Source organism: Athene noctua, chromosome 5, assembly GCF_965140245.1.
Source record: "Athene noctua chromosome 5, bAthNoc1.hap1.1, whole genome shotgun sequence".
Taxonomy (NCBI): domain Eukaryota; kingdom Metazoa; phylum Chordata; class Aves; order Strigiformes; family Strigidae; genus Athene; species Athene noctua.
Window position 1 is genome coordinate 33124719 of NC_134041.1, and position 24929 is coordinate 33149647.

A 24929-nucleotide genomic window follows, 5' to 3' on the forward strand; every position below is an offset into this window, starting at 1 on the left:
CATATGATCCTGGGACCAAGCCCTTCCCTTCCCCCACCCCGCCACCCCCGCCCTCCCAAAACCATTAGAGCCACATCTGCTTTCTGAGAGAGACATGGGAGGAACAGTGAGACCCCTCACTTATCAAAGAGAAAAATATATAAAGTGAGGCAAGAACACATCACCCTTCTCCAAATTCTTCCCTCTAAAGAAGGAGGAAAATGATCCCAAGTCCCAGTTTGCAGATGAAAAAAGCGAGGTCTGGAGATGTTTCCATGTGCCCAAAATTGTGCAGTCAGACTGAAGGGCAAGCTTTATTTTCACTTGGCAACTCTCCTGCATGCCAAGCCCATGCTCCAACCACTCGCCTGGCTTGCTTTGCCGAAGCAAGATGAAGTGCATTTCTTTTTTGATGTCTCCTTGTTCCTCCCATCGCCCTAAGGATCAGAACTTCATCCTTCCTTATTGTACATGTTACACATCCTCAAGAGAACTCCTTCAACAAAACGTCCTCTCCCAAACCCAATCTGCGCAACCTGTCGTTCATTCTCCCCCTCCATCATGAACAACTCGGCATCAGAACCAGAGAAAACTCTTAAAAGTATTGCATATTTTTTAAAAGACTTCTTCAAAAGATGTCAAGATATTTGCACTTATCTACCTGTCCCATGCTTTTCTGTTTATGAAACACGTAAGCACGTGCAAACACCTACAATACACAACGCAGGCATGTCTCTCTGGGTTTGCTTAACTTGCTCTAAACATCAGAGCTGCTTAGAATACAAAAGTTTAAGTCCATGCAAGGGGACAGAGTTGTGATTGCTCTAGGAACCATTCACTTCTAGGTTTCCTGAACCATTATGAGGAAATAAAGTAGGGTTTTCTTTTCTTTTTGCATTTCATTGATAAAAAAGTTATCAAACTAGTTTGTAGAAACACATTTAAAAGCAACCACCCATGATTGCTCAGCTGGGACGATAGTATTTCAGTATACCATATTGCTGTTATAAAAGATCAAGTGCGTGTCGAGGGGGGAGCAGGGGTGAAGGACGACTTTGGTAGCCAGCCTCTAACTCCGCAATTTGGCCAGTCCAGAAAAACTCTCCCTAAAGCTCGGCAACACCTGAAGCATGGCAGCGCACCGGTCAGGATGTGCTCTGAACTCTCCAGATCAGCAACAGTGAAGGACAACCTCCTCTGAAAGACCCCTGTAACCCTTCTCCCAACGCATCAGAGTCTAATGCAAACCTCACAGCTGCTAAATTTCACTTTCAGTAGCTGAAGCGCTTCAAATTTTGCTGACCTCTAGAACACTGCTTTCTAGCCATGCCTGCTTTTAACAAGGGGCATTGAGGCCTCACGCCTGGAATGGGCAAGCCAAAAGCCCTAAAATAATAGTTTAAGTAAAAATGTAAAAAGAGACACACCAAAAATAAGACAGGGATAAATAGACTCGGGGCAAGGCAGGTTCCACCAGGACAGTCTTTGTGTTTTCTTTAACGTGGCAACTACCTGGGGAAGGGAGAAAGGCAACGGCCCCTCGCCCCTGCTCTCCCGTGAACTGGACCAGCAGATATGGCGAGGAGCAGCCCCACGTGCTGGGTCACTGCCTCTGCATGGCTGACGGCCAGCAGGGCCCAGCTGCTGGGCAAAAAAACGCTGTTGAGAAATACAAATGACTGCTCGTCCCAGATCACTACGGAACATTAAAAAAATGTAAAATCCTGTTGATCCCTGAATAAGAAGTTGATTGACACAGTTGTTTTGTTTTTCTCCAAGAGGAGGAGGAATAAGGGAGAAAAACTTTTAACACTCTACGTGTGGGGGTTGTGTGTGTGTGTGAGAGAGAGAGAGAGAGAGAGAAAGATATTTCTTCTTTTGGCAACATCTTGGGAGCTTCTTTTTGTCCAGTGGTGGCATTGCACTAATTACAGTACCAGCCTGCCAGGCTGGTGCTGACTCTTTAGAGCCAAAAATGGGAAGACGGTCCTTTCTCCCCAGACTCTGCAGCCGTGTCTCAATCTGGCCCAGTTGTGGACACAGATCCCTGTGCCGTCTCCCCCACAGCGACAGCCTCCTCCTGTGGAGGAGATTCCTCCTCTGCCTGCCCCCGAGATGTGACGGTGGTCTCGGGGGAGATGCTGTGAGGCCCCTCCAGAGGCATACAGCCAGGGTGGTTCTTGCGAAAGTGCTGGTTGAGGATGGCCTGGAAAGGGAAGCTTTTCCCACAGACGTGGCAATGGAAGGGCTTGTTGCCTGTGTGCTTGCGGATGTGATACTCTAGCTGATCCTTGCGGGTGTACTTCTTCCCACACATGCGGCAGACAAAAGGCGTGATGCCCATGTGGAGACGCATGTGCCGGTCCAGGCTGCCTTTCTGGTTGAAGGATTTGGCGCAGTAAATACAAGTGAGCCGTGGGTTGTACCGGAACCAGCGCTCCGAAACCTCCTGCTCCCGGAGATATTCCACATAACCGCTCACTCCAAGCATGGCCGACTCCTCCCCCTGTGAGGGAAGCAACAGAGATTTCAGTAACAAGCAGCCTAAAACAAGGAAGGAAAGAACATCAGGCCCCAGTCCAGCCAGTAAAGCACTGAAGCATGTGCCAAACCTCGAAATCAGCAGCATTAATGTCTTCAACCTCAAGCACACATTTAAGTGCTTAACTGGAGCCTTGGGGCTGAAGACAAATGAGCAATCAATTAGAAACCTCTGCTATAGCAGCCTCTTCTGCCAAGTCATTTGCTAGATCCAGGGAAGAACAGACAGCCCTTGTCAGGAGGGCACTTAGCCACCGATTGAGTTCTGGATCAAACGTGTCAATACATGTTACTTTTTTAAAACTTGGTCTAGTTTGATTACAATACTGTATACCACAGTCTGGTTTGCTTACTAAAGGTTAAAAAAAGAAGCCAACTGATGAGCTTGCAGTAAAACAAAGGTGGAATAGACTACAAATCGTACTTGAAATTCTTCAGGTGTCATTTTACGCAGCTATTTATGCAGGTGTCATTCAGGATTTGTTTTTATAATGAATCACGTTTGCCTAAATGTCTGTGTAATCCATCCCAGCCCCGCAGTCCCCGCAGGGGAAGATCTGCAGCCCAAAGAGCTGGCACGCCTGGCCCCAGTCACACAGCGAGGACCAGCTGTCTCCTTGTTATTTTCTGAAGCCAGAAAGATAAAGAGCCAAGGGTAACCCTGAGCCTCAAGCTTGGGCTCTAGGGCAGGCACTTCTGGCTATTGTAGTGAGGACGAGCACAAACAGTCCCCCAAATGCCTCCATGCTGGAGGATGCAGTATCTGCACTCCCAAGTCTTACAGAGTTTCCCGCCGATGCCGAACGCGGACGAGCGACCAGTGTAACAACAGGAGGGCCTCTCCTCTGGCAACCAGGGCCGTGCAGGCCCGTGCTGCTGTACAGGCACTGGTAAGCTGCTCAGGATATGCACAGAGCTATGGCACTTTCTTTCCACCCTACCACTGCCACTGTGCAGGGACCATGGGCAGAGTATTTTTAGTATTGATATGGCAATAGCAGAAGAGTGGAAGGTGACAATACTTCCCTGTGTGCGTGGTGGCCTATGGTTTTACATTTGAGGCCATCTCACAACGGAGAAATAATAGCAGCTTTTCTGTACGTAGAGCTAGAATTGCTTTGGATGTCACATTTGCCCTGGAGGGTTAGTTTGACCTGAAATTTTCTAGATGTATTCTGAGGACACAAAACAAAGCTTCAGTAAAATTGGAACAAAAAGGTATCTTTTGTTTTATCAAAGTGTATTACAAAGTTAGCAGACAGCAAATGTGATTTTTTTTTCACCTTGCTTCACTTGGTCTTACTCAAGGACAAAGCAACCTGGTAACTCCTCACCTGCCTCCAGCAAAGTCATTTGGTTATGCACCAACACATTACTTATCTGCCAGGCACACAAGAGTCATTCTACAGTGTTGGGTGATACACTTGCACTACAGTGGCGCTGTGATACTGACTGTATACAACAAAAAAAAATTAGATAAGAATGATTAGGCACAGGTATTACCACCGTGTCCCACTTTTCTGCACCCTATAGCCCACTGCCCTCCTGCATTTCTGCACATCTCTCCCTCCTACCCCCAAAATTGTGCCCGTATCCCAAGAAAGCAAATTCAGAGCTACTCTACATTGCCAATTCTGCTACACAACAGTCCCTTGGGGATGAGACAGAGACCTCTGGACAAATCCACAGTCCTTTGGCACTCCGCCCTAAAGGTTTACTGGTGTAGTGCCTGGGGGGTTTCTTGGAATGGTTTTGGCACTAGCATGGAAAGGTTCAGCTGTTGTCACCCCTCAGTCTTCCACAGAAGCCAGCTAATACCTCCTCCCTTGGCTCAGGCATTCGCTGCCAGTGTTTCAGGGCAGATCCAACTCTGGAGGTTTCTCCTCAGGAGTTGGTGGCCTGCCCAGAATGAGGGTTGATATTTATGCCTTCAGACAACAAGAGAAAGTCCTTGTGTTTTCCAGGTATCTGGCCAAATCAGTTTAAAATCATACACCGGTGGCATAAGTTCTCGGTGTCAGTAACTAAACCCTTTGCAACAGTAAAAGGTCCTTGTTTCACACACAGCATTGCTTGCAAAAATAAAATATTATACACTTCATCACAACATAGTCCCCTTCATCTTCAATGCCAACATTTACTTGCAAACTTCTTGAACTGCCTACCTGGGAACTGGGCTGCTTGGGCTCATCCATCCGCCCGGGAGACTCGCTTTTTGATCTGTACCGCTCAGTCACAGCAACCATGCTGCCAGAAGGGCTAAATCTGTGGGGTGGGGGAAGAGTGTAAACGGAGTTTTTAATGGGGATCAGGTCACTACGGTGTTTAGAACAACAGGTGAACAATAGAGGCACCTGTATAGCATCTCTTCATCCTCACCCTCTAAAACACAGGAGGCGGAACAGTGCAAGTATAAAGGAAAAACCAAGTCATACTGGTCTGTGGTTTCAGTCTTAACATCTGAAAAATAAAACTGAATCGTTTGGCTTCCAGTTCAGTAACAGGGAGCTTTTAAGTTGCTATTGCAGGTAAACTGATATGGGTCCAGTGACTCAATAACTGTACAACAGGAGAAGAAACCCTTTCTCTAAGGGCACCTCTCATTCACCACCCTCACCCTCCTCTCCTTTGCAAGTGTGAAACAGAAGTGATGTGATGGACTCCAGGTGGGAAGCAGCAGATATTGAGCACAAAAAGAGATGCTCAAGGCTAGCTGATCCGTGGAAGAGAGTTAGGAACCAGGAAAGGATCACTCTCCCAAGGGCCAGATCAAGATTACTCCCACTGATTGATTTATTAAGCGACAAGGGACAGAATATCCACTGCTTCCAAGTAGCTGTTCCCCTATGGGACCAGAGGGATTGAGCTAGAAGAGAAGAGAGGCAGATGTGAAGGGAAACCCCAGAAATACAACCTCCCCCCAAACACAACAGATCTGCCGTTTATCAGATCCGTTCTTTGATCTGAGCTAAGGGCAAGAAAGCAAATGCTGGAGTGGAGGGGAAGCAGATGGATGGAGAATCAAAACACAGCAGATTTCACCATCTATTTTCAATAAAGGCTTTCTGCTCTTTCAAATAATCAAAACAACAGCGGAGGCCAATGGGCTCCCCACTTCAACTGCTTCAGAAGACATGAACCCATGACCCACTGCTGTCCTGCACCACCAGGAAGAAAATTTCCTCTTGACCTACAGCTGGTGACCGGCTTGTTTGTCAGACAGAACCACCACCAGATTTTCAGGCCAGAAGGCATCACTACAATGACACTTTGCATAACACACAGTGTATGTGACCTCGTAAATTCCAATGCTGAGCCTGCTATCTACTGGGACTGAACTGAACATCTTTAGATAAAAATCCCACCTCAGCTGAAACACCGAGAAGTAGAGACTCCAACCTATGCACCTCTAAGTGCTAATCATTGATTTCCCAAGCTAGCTCATATCTGAAGATCCTGGTCTGAGCACTACCCGACCAAAATACTACAACCCCAACCGGACACACTTCCTAACAGCAGCAAAAAAATTCCTTCAGCGTTTGTGCTTAAGATGGCCACAGGAAATAGAAGGGGGAAGCATTCCAAAGCAGCCAACCCAGCCAAGTGAAAACCTTGTGCAATCTCCTCTTGCAGCCAAGGTCAGTAATTAAGTTAAACTCACCTGTCAATCTCGCTGCTGGTTGGCCTGACCACTTTGGCCCCAGAAGACCCTAGCGCGTAAGCCTCTTGGCCCATCGAGCCGTGGCCCGTGGTGTCGATCACCATAGCCGTGACCTCCTCGGCACTGCTCCCATCTTCTCCTGACGGCTGATGCTCTGCCCCAAGCCACTCCTCCAGGTTCTCCGTTTTAATGCGTACTCCTCCCAGCACCCGGACGTCATCGTCGTTCCGTCCCCCCCGGTCTCCCATTCCCGTCTCAACGTACCACTGTCCCGCTCTGTTAATCCGTAGTATGGGCTCCCTGCTTTCCACGTCTGAACTCTGCTCAATTATCTGGGGGCTGGTGGACTCCTCGGGGGGGCTGAGCTCCCGGATGTCCAGCACTGTGCTGACCTGGCCCAGGCGACTCCCCTTCAGAGTGTTGTGACGCGGGCTCAGAGAACGGTTTAGGTTTGGCGTCACCCGGTGAGACTCCGGTGGTCTCTCCTGATGCTTTGTCCTGGTCTGGCTCAATTCCGCTTCCACCTCTGCCACATTAATTTTGAAATGAATTCCCTCGAGAATCTGCGTGCATTTGTCTATGATGTGCTGCATCTGCAAGAAACTGGCGGCTGTTAGGTAACTGATGATGTCAGCCAGCTGCAGACAAATCCTACCGGTGTAACAAAAGGAAAGGAGCTGCTCGAAAACAGAAGGGTTCTTGATGACAGAAATGGAAACAGTGCTCATTTCGTTCAAGGACATGTGGTCGCGGAAGTAGGGCGAGCTGGCAGCCAGCACCACCTTGTGAGCACGAAAAGCTTGCCCCTGCACGTTGACCACGATGTCACACAGGCGACCCTGCATGCGTAACTGATTCAGGTGGCTCAGGACAGAGTTACTGAAGTCAGGAATCTCCAGCTGAATGTTCCCACTTTTCTCCATGGCTGTCCCAGTTGCAGGTGCACGACCCTACTGGAAAGGGGGGAAAAAATACCATCATTAGCAGAGCTATCGTTTGCATTTAAAACATTTTTCACCCACTTTCATGCAGTTTGAAATACTGGGATTTTTAGAGAAATCTCTCACCATTCAATTCACAAGCGCCTCGCAGCAGTTCTATGATCTTTACGTGCTGTACACCACCTCTCACAAGAATTATGTTAAACCAGTCCCTGACAGGTCCCTGTGGCTTAAATGCTCGAAACAGTTCATTCTGTCAGCCTCAATAAAAGCACATTTGCATGGTAAAAAGAACACTAAAAATGGCTCGGGTACTAAAAATAGGCAACTGATTGCATAATGGATTAAAATACTTAGCACTTGTACCTTCTAATCACTTTGAAAAGGGAAAGTAATATAGTTATCCCTCCTTTGTAGAGCAGGAATCAGGAAGGAGACACAGGAACCCAAATCCTCCTGAGAGACTTTTCAAAAGCTGAACCGCACACATTTGCCCTCAAGGCATCTTAAGTACATCGTTAAAGCCAACATATTCATCATAGGTGGTGTTTCTGACACATGGCAGAAAATATATAACAGCACGGTGAAAGAAAATGAACAGAATTCAGTTCTAAACACCAACGTATCAGAACATCCACTGGGCACAAGGGACTCCCTGGGAAAAGAAGCTGGTGTTTGTGTAGTTTGAGATACAGCGTACAGCAAAAGGCAACTTACGAAACAATGGGGATTAACAAACTAGCTCTCCTAGTTTCCCTTCCATAATTCATTTTTCTATAATCATCACATTTCATTTTGGCAAAGTTTGAAAAGAAGCCCTGACCATATATGGTAAAAATTCAGAATGATCCAAAATTAGACGTAAACTCGCCCAAAAATTAAAAAAAAAAAAAAAAAAAAAAAAAAAAGGAAGTAAATAAGTTTATTAAAGATTCAAGACCACCAGTCGTGGCAGGAACAGCTTCCAAGCTGGATGGCATCTGAAGTGTTGATTAAGCAGAGTGCTGCAGATATCAGAACAATCTCAGGCAGGCCAGGAACACCGAGGTTCACAGTGCTTACTCCGAGAAATCTCAGAATCGAATGGACTAGCACACAGGAAAGCACATGTGCCTTTGAAGGCCTTTCTTTTTTTAAATTTATGAACACTGCAGGATAGTGCATGTTCATATGCCCAACCAGACTTTGTGCAAACTTGGCAAAATATGTTACTAAACCTGAAGCTGCAGGACAGCCTGTCAATCTTGTGAAGTCGTGCAAAGAGATTACTGCACAGCCAGATGGCTGCGTGTCTCCGGGGTAGGTGAGGTCAGGGGGGCACAAAACTGCATGAGGTGCAGTTTAAACAGTGTCATGTCTTAAGACTTCTTCTCCCCTTCCTCTATATTTAGAAGAAAGCAATAAAACCCACAAAACCCAAGGAACTCTAACGCACAGGTCTGCGTCAACACAATGTTAAGAACAGAACTTCAAACGTGCAAAACAAAGGGAAACAGAAAATCCGATGTCTTACCTGTACCCTTACGAGTAACATGCAAAGGGGAGAACCGGGGGTGGTGTGTTCTTGTTTTCCTTTTTTCTTTTGATGTAGTAAGAAGGTCTGAAGCTTTTTGCCCCCTTCCCCTTTAGAAGGAAAAAAGAAAAACAAAAAAGGTATCATGGGGGAATTGGGTTCTCCCAAGCACAATTGAGAATGTCGAGCTCTGTCCTTCTTTGTTTTGCTGGAGGATACAGCAGCAAGATTAGCTAACCATTACATGACGTCCCATCCCAAAGCACAGAGAAACACTGAATCTTATCAAATTGATCTTTCCTCTGCTGTCTGCTCAGTGTTTGTGTTGTACCGATGGTCATTAAAATAAAAAATGGAAGCGCAAATAACCTGAATAAGTAACTTCCTTTCTCAAGGGGCTGGTATCTTTGGCACTAACTGTGCAGCATTTAAACACAGGCAGGTTCTTCCTCAAATGAGCCGTCTCACATCTCACTTACACAGTCTCACACCGGCAGGAACACTCACACAGCCGAAATCACATTGAGCAAATGTTTACAGGACTAGGGAGCCTGTAATCTCATCCATCATCTTCCCAAACCACCAGTTTCTAAAGCGGTAAACCCCAAAGCATTCTCTTAAGGAAGGCATCCTTTGTGGTGGGCAAACAGCCCCGGCAAGGCAGTGAGCGCCCAGGCAGGCAGCGCAGGGAGGTGAGGCCGGGGCAGAGACTGAAGGTTCGTTTCTTAGGGGTTAGCTCGGGACACACAGAACAAGAAGGGAAAAAATAAAAATCAGGCCTTAAATGCTGAGCATGTCTGTGTACAGCCCTGCTTAGAAGTCAGCTGCTCCCAGGGAAGCCTGAGAAACTATTTGTGACCTTTTGCTCCAAAGGCAGGGAAAAATCTGTGTGCCACTGATGGCAGGAGAAAAGGACTCCCATAGCTTCATTCACCTCAGTGTCAAGGAAGTGGCATTTTATGATACACTTTGGGGACAGCCTCAGGCAGAGGCTGGCAAGGGGGAAACTATTGTTTTGGTTCAAACTACCCTGTCAAAAGATGATTTCTGTCCTCCCAGGTAAGGGGTCTACCATAAGCTTGTGCACCTCAGCCAGCAGTGCAATGACATCTCGATTTTTGTCTTTCCTGGCACTGGACTGCAAGTTCAGCATCGCAGCCTTTACCTGCAGGATGAGCGGGATCTCCTGCTGAGCAGTGCTCCTCATAGAGAACACACCAAGACACTTATCTATTTTTAATACAACTTAAAGTGTCGCCAGCTGAGACTTGGATTTACTTATCTCTGAAAATGCCTTTCACCCTGTGAGGCAAGTGCAGCTACTGAGACCAGGAGAAATTCTCAATCCACCAGGCCCTTGTAAAAAGCTGGGATACACCATCTGCAGCAGATGATGCTCGCTCTGAATATATCCTTTGTCAGAAAACTGTCAAGCTGGCAAGCTGTTTAGAGGAGGTGGAACTGAAAAGGAACTTTTGGGGCCAAGATTTACCACGACTGGTCAACTTAACTACATCCAAATTACAGTGGGACCTTAGTAAAGATGAAAACAATAGTAATTCTAAATTGAGATGGGAGATACCACCTCTCTCATCCTTCCCCGCCTCAGCTAAAAGAGCAAATTTAACAGTGCTTGGATTTTTCCCCACTAAATCGCTCCGAAGCGACGACCCCAGGCCTCGGCTCCCGTCGCGAGCCCATTACGGTTCGTTTTCAGCGCTGACAGCTGCCGAGAAGCGCCTGACGACCCGCACTCGGGGCTGCGGGGAGAAGGCGGCCCGAAATCCACCCTCTTCTCCCCACGAGGACGAAACCAAGCCAGGCCGCCCCTCCCGCGGGGCTGACAACGCACCGCTCCCCCTCCCACGGGGGACAGCGCCGGCCGGGGAGGCGGGACGGGCCGAGCCCAGGGCCGGGGGGGTGGCCGCGGGGCCTCTGGGGAGGGACGGGCCCGGCCGGCGGAGGCCCCGCGGAGGGGGGAGCATGAGACGGCGGCCTCCGCCCCGCGGCCCCGAGAGGGGGGAGGAGGGGCGGCGGCGGGGCGCGGCCGCGCTCCCTGGTCCCCTGCGCCGGCCCCCGCGGGCGTGACGGCGCCTCACGGGCGGGGCGGGCCCGGGCCTCCCCCCGCCCCACCCCGCCCCGCCCCGCCCCGCCCTGCCCTGCCCTGCCCTGCCCGGCCCGCCGGGCCCGCGCCGCGCCGGTACCTACCTGGCGGGGGTGGGAAGGGCCCGCAGCACCGTCCCGGAAGCGAAACCCCCCGAGCGGGCCGCACCCCGGAAGAAAATTCCCGCCCGTGAGGCCGCGGCGCGCATCGCTCCCCCGCCCGCCGCCGCGACACGCCCCCGCCACGCCTCCATCCCCGCCCCCCGCCACGCCACGCCCCCCACGCCCCCCAAGGCGGGCCGCGCCCCGCCCGCTGCGCCGCGATCACGTGATCGGCGCCGCCGCTATATAAGGCGAGCGCAGGCCACGCAGCGGCCTTTTCGGGCCGCGGTAGCGGCGGGGGTGTGCGTCCGGCGCGTCCCTGCCGGTGAGTTGCCAGTGAGGGGGGGAGTAGGGGGTGTTTCTCGCCCGATGTGCGCCTGCGGTGGGTGGTGTGGATGTGCTGCGGTGGGGCGCTTGGCCCTGGATGGGCTCTGGCGGGCAGGATGAAGGTGGATTGGGTCGCCGGGGCCCGGTCTCCGGCCTAGGCCGCTGCGGCCTGCTGAGAGGCCTCCGCTTCGTAGTGGCCCTGGGTGGGGGGGGTGCTAGGGGAGACCTCGCCAGGGAGTCGTGTGGGAGAGGGGGAGCCCTCAGAAGGGCAGTCCAGCGTAGGCCCCTCGGAGGTGGCGGGCCTGTGGAAATTCAGCCCTTGAGGCTTGTCACCCCGCGGCGCTGTGGGGTGTGAGTGGGGCCTGGGCTCGATTTTGGTGGGGTGATAGCTTGGGGGTGCCCAGTGAGAAGTGGGGCTTGCTTTTGCTTGTGGGGTATCGCCTAGGAGCCCTTTTTCCATGGGAAATGCTCCTGGAAGATGGCGTGCGCCTTCTGCAGGAATAACTGTTAGGTTTCTCTGTTTTTTAACTCTGCGCTAGGCTTTAGGGAACTACCTTTGACGGATAAATGGGAAGTGTTGTGCAAAACGTCGTAATAGTGTGGTAGGATTAAGGGTTGCGTACTCCTTTAAATTAATGCTTGAATACAGATGCCGGGCTGGGGAGACCCCTTCCGTGGTGGGAAAGGTGGAGGTTGTCCCCTGCAGAAGAGTTTATTGATAAATGAGGGGGTGTCCTTAGCAAGTGTTACAATTAAAGGCCCCGGGTTAACAAAGCATTTTGCTAGCTCATGTGGGCTTCCATGTGCCTGCACATGATGAGAAGTATGTTGGTAGGGACATCTGAGAGGGTGATGAATACCAACATATCTGAGCTGGGCACGGATAGAGTAGTGTGTAGTGGTGTGTCTGGTATGGCTGAAACACCAGCGGGTCCTTTCTGAGCAGCCAAACGATGGTTAATGGCTGCAGGACTGACCCGGTGCTTGTACACGGGAATTGAAGCTGTAGAAAATTTAAGAAGTTCAGTAGTTCTGTTCTGCAAATAGGGGCTAGCAATTATTTTTGTAGCTTTGTCTCTTCAAGGAGCTGAAGCATAGCATACACTGCATCGGGGGAGAGCTTTACTCTAAGGCACAGAGTATTCTTTTGAATTTTATTTACATTTTTCAAAAGTATGTGTGAACATCTCAATTCTTAGAAGAAGAAAAACTAACAAATACTTTCTTGTTTTAGTTAAAAATGCATCAACTACACTCTTCCCTCTTGTGGCTTCAAAACAGGTGGGTATTGCTTCTGAAATACAGAGTTTAAACTGAAAGATAATGTGCAGGTACACTTAACTGCAACTAGTCTGGAATACTTAGGAAATTACTGAACCAGTGTTTGTAATCCAGTAATGGCCTGTGGTGTCTCTTCAGGGAGTCCTCACTCTTCTACTGGGGGAAGTCACTCACCTCTTTCTTTCAACTGGAAAGTAGATGTGAGGCTCCTGTTTCTGAACCATTTGTCATCTTGTAACCAGACAACAGTAGTACACTAGATACTTTTTTCCTTCATTACTGCTGTTTCACCATCCACAGCAACAAATAGTTGGAGGAAACTGCCTGATGTGTGTTTCAAAAAACCTGTAACTTACCAGGATTGATAATGAAATCGGAGAGCCTGTGATGGTTTCAGTATAAGAGTAGTGGACAGAAGTGATTTCTGAAAACTATGTGCTGAGGCTTTTTTCTGTGTTTAGTGTCACTGCCAGAAGTACTCCCCCTAGTTCTACAAGTGTCTGAAACTTGTATCTCTTCCAGGTCTGCCACCAAATAAGGAGACTTGATGCTACTTTACAAGGTAAAAAATACTTGAAAATTCAACATAAAGTGGTGTTTAGCTTGTCTAGACAGTATCGTTTGTTCTAATAACATCAGTTATTCCCAGAGCAAATTTTTCCTTCTGGTGCCGCAATGATGACAGTTATTTGCTACTCTTGACCAACAAAATGATGAGCACTTATACCACCATAACCTTCCTCTGAGGCACAGCAACTTAGAATTCCCTTTGATGTTTTGACTTCTGAACATGCTGTTCATAAGATTTTTTTCTTCCAGGATTTGAATTATGCCCTTGGGAGACCTGCAGAATAAACACCCACCTGGTGAGTGAGCAGTGCATGGTCTGTGTAGGAGTTTCTTCATGGAACTGTTCAAACACTTCAGTAGAAAGGGTGGGATGTGTAAAATGGGAGGGAAGTACTTTGGGATAAATTTCTACTAATATGCAGAAACAGTTTGATAATTTCTAATATTCCAGTATCTTATTTGTGGAACTTCAGTTTTTCAACACTGTCACAAGAGGCGGTTGCTTGGTGCTGTTACTCCAAAGCAGATACAGTGATGATGGCATAGTTCAGCAGAACATCCTGTGATGAACAGTTTTGTCTTTCGCTCCTATCTGATGTATACGGCTCTTGTGACCTCTTTGCTAGGTGTAGGCTTGGCTACAAAGGCTGAGGGAGTCTGATTTTTTTTTTCTTATCTTTCATTGCAGACACTGGGAGATGAAACTGTAAGCTTTGCAAGGTAAATACTGTATTGCCTGCCTCGGCAAAAAATAATTTATCTCCCTGGTGTGTGAAAAGGCTGTGTGTGATGACAGCATAGTTCAGCAGATGACCCATGGTGATCACGCTGTTACTGTCTTTTGCTCCTATCTGATGCAGCCTCCTGTACCTTTGGCTGTTGCACAATTCCTGTGTATACCTGAGGGTGAAACTTTTGCTCCATGAATGTTTTGAAAATTTGTCTCAAAAGATCAGTAAATTAAAAAATTTTAGTAGGATGAATAGAAGGATGGGGAGTAGGCTGGGCTTGTGAAATTGAGCATAAATACAGCAGAGAAAATTGACTATATCAAAAAGTCTTGGCAGTAACACAAAATCTGGTGTTAGTGCCTCAAGTTTTATAACTTGTTGCTTTGCAGGCCCTTGGGTAGAGGATACCTGTGTCTCCAGTGTGGGAGAAGCTGTTTCACCTGCTGATGGTGTTGGTGAAGATGAGGCCTTCCTAACTGAAGATAATGGAAAAACATTTGTCTGTGCTGCAGTTGAGCTTGGGAGTTCATTTTTGGACATAAGAGGGTATGCAAATCCATTTTGTTTCTGGAAGATCTGAAGCAAAGGTACTAATACCCTAAGTGTGCCTGCAGATCCCTTATGCTTCATTCATAGTAAAAGCATTAAGTTACTGTTTTGTGATGGTTGTGGTTTAAAGCTGGCTGGCAAACATCCTGTCACCCTCCCCTGGGAGATGGGGAGAGAATTGGAAGGGTAAAGGTAAGCAGGCTCAGAGGTTGAGTCTGTATTAAAACAATTTAATAATTGAAATAAAATAATAATAGAATATACAAATGAGTGATGCACTGTGTTGATTGAGCGATGCCCAGCCTGTTCTGGCTTGTGATCTCAGAGGAGGGAAAATCCCTGAAAAGAGCCTGCTTCCCAGCCAACCCTCTTATGTGCTGAGTGTGATGTATAATATGAAATATTTCATTGGCCAGTTTGGGTCTGTTCTGGCCATGCTCCCTCTCAGCTTCATGTGTCCCTGTACACTAGCAGGACATAGGAAGTTGAAAAGCCCTTGATTTCTTGTCAACGGGTAAAACAATCAGTGTATTATCAATACTCCAAGTTACACCAAATCCCATACTGAATCTAAAACACAGCACTATTCTAGCTACAAAGAAGAAAAATTGCCTCTATCCCAGTCAAACCCAGGCTAGCAGCGTTACAAAGACTTCTAGAATATGCCTGTTGAGACTAAATGGTGAATGCAACAATACTATAAATTTAGCATCTGAAATGCTTTTCCTAATTTAGGTGTTTACATGAGGTTCATGTGACTGAACTCTGCAGTCTAGAGGTTTGCTCCTGTATGCAGTTCTAGTAGTCTGGGGTTGAATTGCCATTGGGGGTGCTGAGGAGGGTGCAGGGAGGGGGCTTTAGGCCCCCCTCGTGGAAGGGAATGGAAGTGTTGCAGTCTACTGTAAATGATGTTGAATCAGGTCTCTGATCCCGATGAGGATAAAACTTAAACACTGATACAGTATTTCACTGCAACTGTGCTTATGCTAAAACTTTCTGCTAGACTCTACCTAATAGCAGCATTTCCTTTGCAGGCTTCCAAAGTGTTTCTCCTTGCAATGTAAGTACTTGTTTTAGCTTTGCAAGTATCACATAAAAAAAATACGATGAAGTGTTTATCTGCATGTAAGATGAGGATGGGAGATGTGTGTAGAGGGGGGGCAGTGTTTGTTTGCTGCTTGCATCTTAGCCAAAACAGGAGGATGCTTGAGGGGAGAACTGCTGAATAAAGCCCAGCCTTGACAGGCTAGTTTGTCCTAAACCACACTGTGTGCCTGTGAGCTCGTGAAGTTGCTCTGATGGTGCTACTTGTGTATTTGCCCTCTTCCCCACAGCAGCCTTAGCCTAAAGCAGATAGCTTTCTGGTAACTGACATGGTGAGCTGCCTGTGTGATGAGATGGGATTACCTTGACTTCAATCATGGAGGTCTGCAATTAGCTCTATCTGACTTCAGGCACCTTGGCTGGGTGTCATCCTTGTGTTGCTGCTTGTGTGCTGTCCTGATACTTTGCTTTATTCCAGGTGCAGTACAGCTGTGAAATGGTACAGTTGGATAGCGCTGCCACCAGAAGTAAGTTGCCAGCAAATACATCCTTGTGTTGCAGTCAGAAGTGTGTGATAGGAATACTACTCTAAAATGTGAACTGCTTTCTGTAGCTGAAAAATATTGTGGACCAGCTAAATTATGTAACTGCTATGGACTACCAGAGTATCTCGTGTCTCAGAAAGGATGTGTGGTAACCTGGCAGTGCAGAGCTTGTGCTGACCAAAGTTAGTAAAATTATTTGTTATTTGAACTTTTTGCTAGTTAAATTAAGCAGTGGACTTTTGCAGGGAGTAGCACTGATCTTCAGTAGTTGAAGTAACATGGTAAAATAGTTGTCTCAATGTCTAGATTAGAGCTTTCATTGATGTGAATGATGTGGTTGGGAGGAAGGTCTGTAATGCTGCGGTCAGGTCCTCTTCTAAAGAGAAAAGTAACAAAGCATGATGTGTCTCTAAGCATGTACTGTTTGTGATGATTAATTCTAAGCAATGGGAATCTCTCTGAAAGAAGCTGAGGAGGACTCTTGCACTGAAACAGTACTCACATTCAGACTACTGAAGAACTGCCAAGGAGAGTGTGGTAATAACATTTCACTGTTACAGAGTGAAGATCATGGGGAGTTTGTGTGGGAAACAAGACTGACTTATGTCTGAGGTAAGTGTAGAGTACATGGAGTTTAATAATTACTGGAATATTGTCTTTGTGCTAAATGCCTAGATAATGGTGCCTAGAATTAGTCTTATAATAGATCTGATTTGTTTTCCCTTTATTGTATTCTTATTTTCCCATCTTTGGCTACTATGGGAATAAACACGATGTGCTTGAAGCAAGATTGCACTTCTGTGTAGTTCTAAATTTGACTTGAAAAGAAAGGGCTCTTTCTGAGCAGATACCCTGACAATTCCTGAACTGTAGTCAATGGTAAACTTTATGTAAAGGGTATATAAACTGTGTAGAGCTGTGTTTGTATGAACTCATGTATGAACTCATCGACTACAATGTTCTCTTGGGAATAGACAGTATCACAAAGCAAGCAGTAGCTTTGTACTTACAATGTTAGTAATTCTGTATTTCCAATTCAGCTGGGATTTGTAAGCTTTGTATATCCTGTTGGGGTGTTGCAAGTTGAAGTTTTTGTCAGTTGCCAGCTTTATAGGTGTACTGGGTCTGCTGAACTGGAATTGGTTTTCCCCTATAGCAGCCCTCACGGTGCTGTGGTTTATGTTGGGAGCTGGCAGGGTGTTGATGGCACTCTGGAGTTGTGGCTGCTGCTGAGCAGTGCTTACACAGCACCAAGGCTCTTTCTGACATTTCCCCCAGTGGGACGGGGTGGGCAAGATCTTGGGAGGGGACACAACCAGGACAGCTGACCCAAACCAACCACAGGGATATTCCATACCATATGACGTCTGCTCAGTATAAAGCTGGGAGAAAGGAGCAAGGAGGGGGGGAGGGCGTGTCACCCTTGGTCCTCCGAGGCAACCACTATTTGTATTGGAGCCCTGCTCCTGAGAAGGCCTGACATTGCCTGTCCATGGGAAGTAGAGAATAAATCTATTTGCTTTTGCTTCTGCGCATGGACCTTTGCTTCATTTTGCTTATATTAAAACTGCTTTTGTTTCACCCACAAGGGTTAGTTTATCTTCTTTCCCCTCTTTGCCCTGTTGAGAAAACAAGGGGGAAAGGGGGGGAAAGTGATAGAGCGACTTGGTGGATACCTGGCATTTAGCCAAAGTCAAACCATCACAGTAGGCAAAATTAGCTTGGTGAATAGAATTTCACAGATAAAATAAACTTGTGTGTAGTGATGTCTGTTCTGAAACAATGTCTCTCTTTCTTAGGAAAGGACTGTGCTGTCTGCAACCTTGTTGGGTAAGACCACACAGCAGATTAATTCTGTTAAAAACATCTGGGAATATTTGTAGCCACTGATGAAATTTGATTCTGCCAAATGAATTACTGTGATATAAATTTCCGTTCCACTTTTCTCTGAGGCTGCAAAGCTGCTGTGGAGCTTTCAGCAGTTGTGCTACTGCATGTGTTAATAGTATTTTCTTGCTTTAGGTGAGGAGGCAACTTTGAAACTACTGTATGAAGAACTGAGAAGGTGAGTGTAACTGCAGTAATAGCAAAATTTATTTGCTGGAACAAATGATGATAACCTTAGCCTTGAACTCTCTCTCTGAACAGAGATGAAAATCTAAGGTCTGAGTTGTTCCCAGCAAGCTTCTTGTGCTGGTTTGGTGCCTTATAATGGTTCTTATGTTTGTCTTTAATAGGTGGAAGATTGCAGAATAATGGGTTACACTTGCGTGAACAGTGCTAAAAAAGCCAAGTTTTTTTTACCACACTGGTAATGTTTGCCTGATACTGATGGGAACCAATAAATACTTGTAAACTCTACCTGTTGTTCTGAACTGCTTCTTGACTTGAACAGCTTGCTGTAAAATGGCTCTAGGCTACTCTATAGAAGCATCAAATGCTTGATTTAGAGCAGAGGCTGAACTAGTTTAAATGCCAGTTCTGCATGTGTGTCAATTTAGGTGTCATAATTGTGTCTGACTGCAGTCCTAGACTGCAGTTGACCTGATGTTCTGGATGAGTGATTTGTATCACTTAAAGCATCACAAGGTATTAGCAAAAGTGATTTTTAATAAGAATTTGTGAAAGTGTTGATGACTTAAGGTTTGATAGTAAATGTGACAGTGGTTAACAAGATTGGATGGCAAAGTTGAGTCTACTGAACTAGAGGATTTGGTTGGACAAAACTGTCAGGGAGACTCTCCTGTTGAGTCATGAGGTTCAGAAAGGATCCCTTTCCTTTTTAAACTCCTCAGAGAAGTCTGGGTGTGGCTGCATCCACTCATAGTCTCAGACTTAGTCAGTGGTTTGTATCTGATAGAAAAGGTACAAAGGGTAAGGAAAACCTGATGGTTACTATGCCAGTCTAATGTTTCAGGAACTCACAACACTAACCTAGGTTATAAGTTAAAAAGAAATTTATTCTAATTAAAAAATTAATATTCTTACAACATTAGTAATCTCAAGTTCCAGATGCCAAGTGGAATCAAATACTACACAGCTGACTTAAGCTGAAGTTCTAGAAAGGAGCTAACCAAAAAACATGTTCCTCTTGCTAAAGATGAGGGCTCTCAACCTCAAGAAGTTGTCTCAGGCAGTGTCATGATCCAGGGGGAGAGTCCTTGACTGCAGATCAACTGCTCTAAGGGGGACAGACTTGATGATTTGCCCTTCAGTGGGACCCCATTTTAGTTAAATCTGATGTGTGGTCGAACATGGTCACATTTGTCCACACAGGCTGAGGGTCTGAGCCTTCCACTGAAGTGTGGGTCTAAATAGCCAGTTGTCCAACTCTGTTGTGACCAACATCAACAGATGTTGTAGTTACCTGAGTCAGCAGATATTTTTATATCTCACCAGAGATCAGTCAGATGTGTTTGTATTTCACCAGAATGAGTGAATATTGTGGCTGAAGATTTTCCATTAGGGTGGGTGGAACTGCCAACCCTGACCAGTACCACGATTTGGACAAAAGTAAATAATTGAAGGGAGTAATCAGTGTTTTGTAGGTGAGGCCTCAACACTAGTGTATTTGGTCTGAAAATTACCAGACTTGCTACTGGTGGCCTGTATTGCATGTTCACGTGCAGATGAGCCCAGAACAGGTGTACAACTTGAATGCTGTTAGCCCTTCTCCACTGGACTCTAGTCTAACCTTGTCATGTGTTAGTCTGGAGCAAGGCAATATCCAGCCTCCATGAGAAAAATAATAGCTAAGTGGAGGGGGATTTTGATAATGCTGTTTTAAAAAATTATTCCTTATGAGGCACTAGGGCCTGCTAAGGTATTGTTGCTTCCCAAAACTCTCTTCTCTGAAAAATTTGACTTCCCACACCTTTGTAGTCTGAGGAGTGATAACAGGATGGGAAGAGTCAGCTCGATGAAGAACTCATTCTCCATAACACTTGAGCTATTGCTGTAGCACTTCTAATGAGAAGTAAAACTAGACATCCAAACTGTTCTGCAGGAATATTTTTTCAGATTATTAGTGCTCCCTAGAACCTTGAAGTAGGAGGAGTAGGTTTGTCATTCCAGCTGGTACAATCTACTTGAATTTAAGTTACTTGTAGGAAGAGCTGAAATCTTTTTAGCCAGAATATTTCATCCTAGAGAAAATGAATTAGACATGATCTTGTGTACCTGTGTGAATTAAATCTCTTCTGCACTAAAGCAAAAGCCATTATTAAGGTCTGTTTTCAACCAGAGCTGATTAGTAGTCTCTTAGTATTTCCCCCCACCATATTACTTTTTAAAATACCACACTTCATTGTGCCTGTTAAAGAGCTTGAAGGGACTGTCATAGCCTGCAGTGTAGAAGAAGTCTTCATGGAATGGTTGGCCTCTGTTTCTTAAGATTCTGGCCAAGACTTCAGCCTCCTCAGCATATTTCTCTGGGGAGGCAAATCCACCGAAGGACCTGGTAGAAGTGAAAAGGGAGGGATTTTTTTAAGAGTTAAAGCCTCTGCTTTTTATTGTCACAGAAGGAAACTTCAGGCTTGCAAAGTATGCAGTGTTTGAGCACTTCTGATGCAGTTTGTAGTTACTAGGTAAACTGCAAAGCTAGCCGTTAGGGAACGTGTAGCTTTGTATGCTGGCTGTGGTTTAACTCTAGTCAGCAACTGCACCATGCAGCCACTCACTCACTCCTCCTCTCCCAGTGGGATGGGGAAGGGAATTGGGAAAAAAGAAGTAAAACTCTTGGGTTTAGATAAGAACAGTTTAATAACTAAAATGTAGTAGTGAAATACAATAATTGTAATGCAAAGGAATATAACAAAAAAAAATAAACCCAAAGATGGACAAGTGATGCATGATGCCACTGCTCACCACCTGTTAACTGATGCCAGAGCAATGATTTTTACCCCCTCCAGTTCATATACTGAGCACAAGGCCCTGTGGTATGGAAGAGCCCTTTGGCTACTTTGGGCCGGCTGTCCTGGCCACGCTCCCTCCCAGCTTCTTGTGCAACTGCTCACTAGCAGGACATGGGATGTTCAAAAGCAGATTTTTTAGCAACAGCTAAAAAAATCAACATTCTTCCACTAAGTCCTGTACTGAACCAAACACAGCACTATTCTAGTTACTAAGATGATAATTAGCCCTATCCCATGTAAAACCAGGACAAGGATATTTTTTAAAGTTAGGATTCTAAAAAAAGAAAACAGTTGCTTGCAATTCTGAGACCATTATCTGCCACAGGTTGTTGCCTGTGGCTTTAATACATACAGAGAGGGCATGTGTTGCTTTGGGTGCTTTTCCTGTAATAAAGATGTGTGCTATGCAGGTTTTGTTGGAATTCAGGACTACAAATAAAGGGGCCTGGAAGTATGATTTAGATGTTCCATAGCACAGAATGTGTCCAGGGGAAGAGAGTTCTGTAGACTGCCTTTCTATAAAACCCACTCAATGCAGTATTTAAGAGTCTGTTGAAAATGAATGTTTCAAAACTTGGTCATTCCTCTTTGTTCTTAGTAAGATACCCAAGCATAAGGAAGATTTCCAAGTGCTCAGGTTTTGCCAATCAAGGCTCTGAATATACGCACAGTTAAAAATCAGCTGTAAGAAAGAGCAGTCCAGACCAATAAGAGATGAACCCTTCCAGTAGCTGCCTGCTGTCAGCTGTGCTGGTGCTGCTTACCGCACAAAGATGGCTGCTGCCTTCCGCTCTTCCAGAAACACATCAGAGTCAGTGGGCTGCGGGGGGTAGTCCTGATGTTCAAATGGCACGAAGAAAGAGATTTTGAAGTCTGCGCAGCCAGATTTTATCAGGCATGTCACTGGCACGGTCATATCAATCTTCATTTCTAGAGGAAAGGAAAAAAAACAGTGTTTAAGCTGCAAGGAAAGACAGTGCCTGAATGCTGCTGTAAAGAGCGATGCAGATTTACCCTAAAAGCAGCCTCACCGGTATCATTGCCTGACGGGGTCACAAAGGTGTTAGACCAGGAGAGGGAACCTTCTGTGTCCCACAGCTCATCTACTGTTTTATACTACTATTTAGCTTCATCTCCCACTTGTGCTTCTTGCAGTTCAAACCCAGCCCATTGTACCTTTGTCATTCTTCCCTTGTATGTAGCGGAAGAGTTTCCAGAAGCCCTGGCGCATCGCCTCCTTCTGGGTCTCTCCCCTAATGACTGTACTGACCCACTTTGCCGTCTCATATTGACGCAGTTCATAATCCTTTGCCTGAAAGGCAGAAAAAGTCACAGTAACCATGACATGAACATGAAAAATGACATATTAATAGCTACTTTTTCCAAATTGGCATGAAAATATTGTTGCAATGAGATGACATTGGGCAACCTGTTCGCTGCAGACATACCCCCTGTGTTAAACTGGTGCCTCCCTTGCAAAACCATTGAGCTCCTCAGAGCTTATAAATGGGTGTTCATCTCCCCCTTTGCAGTTGGGTGTGAGCAGTGGCTGTGGGAACTTCCCAGCTCCTCCACGCTCATCAGAATCCCAAATCTGCCTTAGCTCTGCAGCGCCCTGACAGCAGAGTTCTGCTCCCCGGGCCTTCTGTGGTTACCATCGTCTCTGCTGAGCTCCACCGAGGGGACTGCAGATCCAGGGACAGAAACGTTTGCTTGAAGGATTTGATCATCTTGCCAGAGCTGAAAGGCAGACACAGTTCATTGGCCTCTCTTCGATCAATACAGTAGAACTGGGGCAGAAGAAAGCAGTAGGGCTTTTCTTCCTAATGTTTCAGTTGTCCCTGAATTTGTGGAAGGTCTGGATTCCACTGCTTATCCCCAATGATTCAACAAAAAGGGCTGAAATCCTTTTAGCCTAGAAGGAACCAACAGAGAACCAGGACCAAGAAACTACTTCTAGGCAGATGTGGGAGAGTTCATCTTTCAGGATATGCTGCCTTTGCTTCTCCATGAAGTGAGGGCGTTTCCTGGCTGTCAAACAGAAGGCTGAGCAAGTGGCAGTTTTGTGGATATCTGTAAGTAAAAGGGACTTGAGAGGTTCAAATCAAGTTTTGGTGGTGATGGGTACTCTGGTATTGACTGCCCATTACTTTATTGTGCATGTCATAATAGCTGATGCCTTTTTAAGATCTTTAGCCTCAGAGTCCTGTAGATAAGTGAGATTTTCTGTATTTATGAATATGTAGCTACTTTCCTAGGAAGCCTTCACATGGAAGGAAAAAGATGAAAACATGAAAACACTCAACTTCCTCTTACTTGTCCCAAAATAAGGCAAACAAAAATAATCAAAATCACTACTGAAATAATCACATCTAGTTAAAAAAAGTCTTGAGATTTTAGGAGCCTTAATTTTTGATTTTTGTTATAACCAGGCAGATTGCAGTGCATAACCTACATCCTCAGAAACTCTCTGCTTTCTATTACATTACGATGCCCTTTGCACTTTGTGTTACAAAGACAGCATGTAGTTAATTCAGCAGTTATCTTGATTCTTATAGTACATTTCTTCTCAGACTGTAACTTAATTGCGTGTTCTTGGGTAGCAGAACAAACTCTCAAGTTGTTTTTAATTTCTCTGCCTCCTCAACTGTTAATAGCTGCCCACACAAGAAGCCCTGACACTGGTGGCTCTACTTTTTGCATGGGCTTTTAGTAGTAAAGGTGCACTGATGCAATTCACAACATGTCCTGCTTCCACTGGTAAAGTCTTGAAGGTATTCTGTCTTTAGTGTGATGTTTGTGAATGGCTATTTTTGCAAAATCAAGAACTGCCTTGTGCTACCTGACTACTTTCTTACCTGTTTCCATTTTCTTATGACATGTAAACTACTGCTGAATAATATTAATGCTCTCCTGCACCCTGGCTTAGAGGTGGCTACAAGGAGCTTTCTCTTTGGGATCTATGAGGTTGAAAAGCTTTGATGAAAAAAACCAAAAATCATGCTAGCACTGATTTCACTTACAAAGTAGTGCACAGAGCGCTTGTGTTGAGCTGCTTCTAGCAGCTTCTCCTTCAGTTGTCACTGCGCACACGGCAAAGGAAAATAAGAGAACCACTGGGCAGTAGACTGATGCCAGCAGTTAAAAGCAAGTGCTGTCCCCCTCCCCATCCCAGCCTGAAGATACAACAGCTTCAGCAGGCTTTACCACATGGGTCGTCACCCGCTGGACAGCTTTTTGTCAATAGTATTTACAAATCAACAAAGCATAACAATAAAGCAAGGAATCCAATCACTTTATTAGAAGCGAATGTGAGCAATTATACTAAAACTTCCTACAGCAATTTGTTTTATCGTCATTTCAAAGGCAAACATGCTGTTGCTTTGCTATCACTTCACTTTCCGTTTCTCCTTGCTACTTGATAGAAAACACATTTTTCCTCTTCATGTGCTTCCTGTGTTAGAAAGCAGAGAAGCAGACATTCCTTTATTTCAACACATGCTGTTGTAGTAGCTGCTTAGGAGTTGGCTTGTCCCTGTACTTGCCAGTTCCAGTCCCTCCCTGACACACCTTTTCACTGCTGGTTAGATCTCTCACAGCTCTGTCTTTTCTAACTTTGTGGCCAGTACTGTTGGTGACTGCATGTACAAAATGTTTTTGAATTACATAAAACAATGCTTTTGGGAGTGGAAGACAAACTGAAAGGAATCCTCCAAATATTTACAGTTGAATGAATTTTTAGATCTACAGGAAAGCTTAGCTTTGTGATTTCCATCTGCTCATAAATATTACTGTAGGGTGTTTAGGCTTTTTCTGCGGCTGTTAACATACGGGCCAAAGGGACAGAGGGTATCACACGCATCTTCCAGGGCTACACCAAAGCTGCGAGTAAGCGTAGCCAGAATATGCCATTCCACAAGCCACTAATTATATTGAGGAAGCAGACAAAGTAGATATACTTACATTTTAAGCTGTCCTTATCCTTCTAGCTCTTGTAAACTATCCTTCTGGGCTGCACATACTCACAAGATGCTGCGTGTCAGTGTTTATTTTAGTTTCCTCAAACTCCGCCCATGCCTCACCCCTACTGGAGGGAGATCCTGTTATGAAAACCAGAAGGTTGTAGCCT

General features: G+C 45.8%; 2 protein-coding genes, 1 long non-coding RNA gene and 7 other non-coding genes across 12 annotated transcripts; 8 read left to right on the forward strand and 2 right to left on the reverse strand.

The window, feature by feature from the left end:
- On the reverse strand, positions 1–8738 carry ZBTB37 (zinc finger and BTB domain containing 37). Of its 2 annotated transcripts, none has more exons than XM_074907011.1 (4): positions 8636–8738; positions 6182–7134; positions 4686–4785; positions 1–2485 (listed from the first exon to the last, which is right to left on the reverse strand). In XM_074907011.1, the coding sequence occupies exons 2-4, from the start codon at positions 7102–7104 to the stop codon at positions 1997–1999; spliced, it is 1512 nt and encodes a 503-aa protein (XP_074763112.1). In that variant the 5' UTR covers positions 7105–7134; positions 8636–8738; the 3' UTR covers positions 1–1996. The 2 variants fall into 2 exon arrangements, with proteins under 2 accessions (XP_074763112.1, XP_074763113.1); XM_074907012.1 differs by lacking the exon at positions 8636–8738 and adding an exon at positions 7249–7352.
- Positions 8739–11099: 2361 nt separating this feature from the next.
- Positions 11100–18248, forward strand: LOC141960845 (uncharacterized). Of its 2 annotated transcripts, none has more exons than XR_012633702.1 (12): positions 11100–11165; positions 12402–12448; positions 12971–13010; positions 13268–13314; positions 13707–13738; positions 14139–14336; positions 15333–15358; positions 15821–15869; positions 16448–16499; positions 17687–17717; positions 17910–17952; positions 18125–18248. It is a non-coding gene; the product is annotated as an uncharacterized LOC141960845 (long non-coding RNA). The 2 variants fall into 2 exon arrangements; XR_012633703.1 differs by having other exon boundaries at positions 14139–14295.
- On the forward strand, positions 11971–12048 carry LOC141961557 (small nucleolar RNA SNORD74). Its single transcript, XR_012633789.1, has one exon. It is a non-coding gene; the product is annotated as a small nucleolar RNA SNORD74 (small nucleolar RNA).
- LOC141961563 (small nucleolar RNA SNORD75) lies at positions 12828–12894 on the forward strand. Its single transcript, XR_012633795.1, has one exon. It is a non-coding gene; the product is annotated as a small nucleolar RNA SNORD75 (small nucleolar RNA).
- On the forward strand, positions 13117–13198 carry LOC141961547 (small nucleolar RNA SNORD24). The gene has a single exon (XR_012633779.1). It is a non-coding gene; the product is annotated as a small nucleolar RNA SNORD24 (small nucleolar RNA).
- Positions 13542–13622, forward strand: LOC141961558 (small nucleolar RNA snR60/Z15/Z230/Z193/J17). Its single transcript, XR_012633790.1, has one exon. It is a non-coding gene; the product is annotated as a small nucleolar RNA snR60/Z15/Z230/Z193/J17 (small nucleolar RNA).
- Positions 13796–13881, forward strand: LOC141961559 (small nucleolar RNA snR60/Z15/Z230/Z193/J17). The gene has a single exon (XR_012633791.1). It is a non-coding gene; the product is annotated as a small nucleolar RNA snR60/Z15/Z230/Z193/J17 (small nucleolar RNA).
- Positions 16306–16384, forward strand: LOC141961548 (small nucleolar RNA SNORD79). Its single transcript, XR_012633780.1, has one exon. It is a non-coding gene; the product is annotated as a small nucleolar RNA SNORD79 (small nucleolar RNA).
- Positions 17769–17842, forward strand: LOC141961556 (small nucleolar RNA SNORD47). Its single transcript, XR_012633788.1, has one exon. It is a non-coding gene; the product is annotated as a small nucleolar RNA SNORD47 (small nucleolar RNA).
- A 106-nt stretch (positions 18249–18354) lies between the features above and the next one.
- HEBP2 (heme binding protein 2) lies at positions 18355–24929 on the reverse strand. The gene is made up of 5 exons (XM_074907013.1): positions 24764–24929; positions 22456–22540; positions 21977–22112; positions 21565–21730; positions 18355–20343 (listed from the first exon to the last, which is right to left on the reverse strand). Exons 2-5 carry the CDS (start codon positions 22528–22530, stop codon positions 20169–20171), a joined length of 552 nt encoding a protein of 183 aa, XP_074763114.1. The 5' UTR covers positions 22531–22540; positions 24764–24929; the 3' UTR covers positions 18355–20168.